This window comes from Etheostoma spectabile, chromosome 6 (genome assembly GCF_008692095.1).
Source record: "Etheostoma spectabile isolate EspeVRDwgs_2016 chromosome 6, UIUC_Espe_1.0, whole genome shotgun sequence".
Lineage (NCBI taxonomy): Eukaryota > Metazoa > Chordata > Actinopteri > Perciformes > Percidae > Etheostoma > Etheostoma spectabile.
The window spans coordinates 22,500,505-22,503,714 of record NC_045738.1 but is presented as its reverse complement, the minus strand read 5'-3'; the positions used below and the strand labels follow the sequence as shown (position 1 = coordinate 22,503,714).

Here is a 3,210-nt window from a genome sequence, read left to right as displayed (position 1 = left end):
AAAGGCCTGACTAGGAGGCAGCAGAGGTCCCTGCCCTCTGGTATCCATGTCAGAAGTCCTAGAACAAGAACAAGGTGAGCCAGGGCTTCTTCTTATCCCTGTGGCCATTTAGAGGTATTCGTCTTCATATACTTCCTTAACTGATAGCAGGATGCTGGATGTGCTTGGATTGATCATTTATTTATATTTTCCATTCCATTTTTACTTGCCTCTGTGCAGCACTTAGCATATATATTAACACATATAATTATATCTAACATATTTATTACCTGTGCTGTTTCTAATGATGTGAAGCTTGTTGTTTTAGTTTCTGGTTAGTGTTAAAATTTTCATTGGCGGTGTGGAACTTGTCTGTTTGTTGTGGTCAGTGTTGTAATGTAATGAAGTACAAATACTTTGTTACTCAACTTAAGTATCTGTACTTTACTTCGTTATTTATGTTTCTGGAAACGTTCACTTTTACTCTACTACTTTTCATAAATACAATGAATACTTTTGCTTTCCTACATTTCCCCTCAGCGAGTTACTCGTTACTCTCAAGAAATGTTTTTGTACAAAAATTGATACAACCCGTTGGAAACCACCACGTACCCTGTCTATACGTGCATGGACCTTTTTGGATGTCATGTAGATGGAACTTTCAATAGCCATGGAGCACCGGGACAGACCCTGGACAATTCATATTAGTGAAGTATCACTTCAAATCATACAGCCCAGACCTCAACCTGCACATGTCTTTGGTCCCTTGTCTTGTGTCTGTCTGTCTGTGTGTGTCAGTTTGTGTGTGTCTGTTTCTGCATGACGTTTGATACTTAAGTACACCAAAAATCAGACACTTTAATACTTTTACTTGTGTCAAATTCTAAAAGGTGACTTTGTACCAAAGTCATTTTCTGGTAAGATACTAGTACTTTTACTTTTAAAGTATAGCTTTCAAGTAATTTATACTAACTGGTTGCGCTGTCAATAGTACTAGAATTGTTGGGTCCTTGTAAATTATAGAGTGTGGTCTAGACCTACTCTATCAGTAAAGTGTCTTGAGATAACTTTTTTTATGAATTGATACAATAAATAAAATTGAATTGAATATTTTATGCTTGTCATGGATGTGATGTGAACTTTCTTTTGGGACAATAAAGCTGATAATAATGCAAACTGACCTTCCAGCCCCAGCTCCTTCAGGGCCCTGAACCCCCCAGGCTGCAGCAGCTCGCCCACTATCCTGTCCGGCTCCTTCAGGTCCCTCTCCACCACCGTCACCCTCCTCCCGTCCTGGGCTAGGACGGCCGCCATAGCCGAACCCAGGACCCCTGCGCCAACTATCACCACATCTGGCTCGGGGGCCCCTGAGGGGCCACTTGCTGACGCGCTCTGTGAGCCAGAGGACGCCATGTCTGCTCTTTTCCTTGTTCTCCGGCTCTGAACCAAAAGAGCAAAGACACTCATTACACACAGTCCAAACTGAACTGGACTGAAAGACAAACGTTGCAATATTTGAATTATTTTATACTTCATCAATAACCAGCCATGTTCTTTGATTTCGTTTGCATTCCCTAGATATAGACTACAAATATACATGAACATTTAAAGCACTTTTTAGTTCAGAAATGCTTCAATAAAACTGGAAAATAAGTAGTCATTGCTCTTTTTTTCAGAGATTAAGCTTACAAACATAAAACATAAATATACTTTATAAAAGTTATATGATACATGTTGTATCCACATGAGTTGTCTTACCTTCTTACAGCTGCTCTCTGCTTGCTCGCCCGTCTGTCCTGACGTTTGGGGGATTAAATTGTTGATAACAGGTAAAGAAGACAAGAGGCTCAAAGGCAAATGGAACACCCGAGAGACTCTGAGCTTCTGGAAATTAAAATACCTGACACATGATAGCAGCAGCCCGACTGTAAGAAATAAGGCTGCGGCCATCACAAACTCTTTGTGAGCCAAATTCTGAAAGACTGTGTTGGACTTTTTGTAGAGGTATGTGAAGCTGGCTATTCCCAGGAAAGTCCACATCTCTTTGGAGTAAAAAAAGCAACTAAAAAAATGCCGTAAATGAATAAATTAGATGAAAAAGAGCTACTGAGAAACAGGTTTTCTTTAGACTGGCATAAAATTACCATGAAATTAATAATTATTCTTCATTTAGTTTCTCAGATAATCCAAAAACAAGCCAGCCAACCTAAAGCAAAGATTACCTTTGTTACATGATAACTTGCTCACAGACAGTCGGAGCGATGCTGCTGAATATATTATGATAATGAGAAACACGGACTACTTCGGATTCGGTGGTTTCACGTCCCGCCTCCTCCACAGTTCAACCGGCCAATCAGGAGAGACTCACGCTATCCGCCGATTGGACAGCCGCGTCGGCACCGGGCCTCTCCTCGGCCGCTGATTGGACAGACGGCTGGCAGCATAGTAGTATGATGTGATGTCAGTGGAAAGGTGCGTGTTACATTTCTTTTAGAGACGAAAGCTGAATGAGAGATGGAGCTCGGTCAAAGATCGCTCATGTTTGACGGGATAACTCACTCTGGACCCTGGACCAGTCCTGTTAGGTTAAATATCATCTCTCATTCTCCACCTCGAGATGGAAAGTTATTACTATGGCAACTAAAATAGCCTATTGGGAAAGAAATGACAACATGTAGCCTGTATACATCCCCAAAATCAACATTTTATAATTTCTTATTTATGTGCATTTTGTGCAGTGAGTGCAATAGTGAAGTGTTAGGCCAAGGTGTACATCTGGATAATGGCTAATATATTACTTAAGTAAGTAAAGTTTATTTATATAGCACTTATCACTGACTGAGTCAAAAAGTGCTTCACATGCCAAATAAATACATTATAGAATTTTTTTTTTTAATTAATTGATAATCATAAAAAGCACAATTCACAGATTACATATCAATACAGTAAATGATGCTGTTAAATGAACGCCTGACTAAAAAGATGTGTCTTTAGCTGCTTTTTATAAATGTCAGCAGGGGCAACGATTCCTTAAACAAGAGGCAAAGCGTTGCTACGAGCAACTAGCCCATTTCTGTTTTCAGCCTACTAAGGGGAACATGTCATGACAAGAATCTTGGACCGGATCCTGAATTTAACCGGCAGCCAGAGCAATGAGCCATCCGAGTCCCACTCGAGACAGCCATGATATCCAGAAAAATGTGCAGAGTGAGAGCTCCTTTCAAAAGCTTT

At 40.3% G+C, this 3,210-nt stretch overlaps 1 protein-coding gene across 1 annotated transcript in view; it reads right to left on the bottom strand.

The window, feature by feature from the left end:
- sqlea (squalene epoxidase a) overlaps positions 1-2,251 on the bottom strand; it is a 13,154-nt gene extending 10,903 nt beyond the window's left edge. Inside the window, exons 1-2 of the mRNA XM_032519424.1 lie at positions 1,738-2,251; positions 1,161-1,419 (exon numbers count right to left, since the gene is read on the bottom strand). Of these exons, the coding sequence (XP_032375315.1) occupies positions 1,161-1,419; positions 1,738-2,019 (541 nt within the window). The 5' untranslated portion in view covers positions 2,020-2,251. The remainder of the gene's footprint in view (positions 1-1,160; positions 1,420-1,737) is intronic.
- Positions 2,252-3,210: the final 959 nt, after the last annotated feature.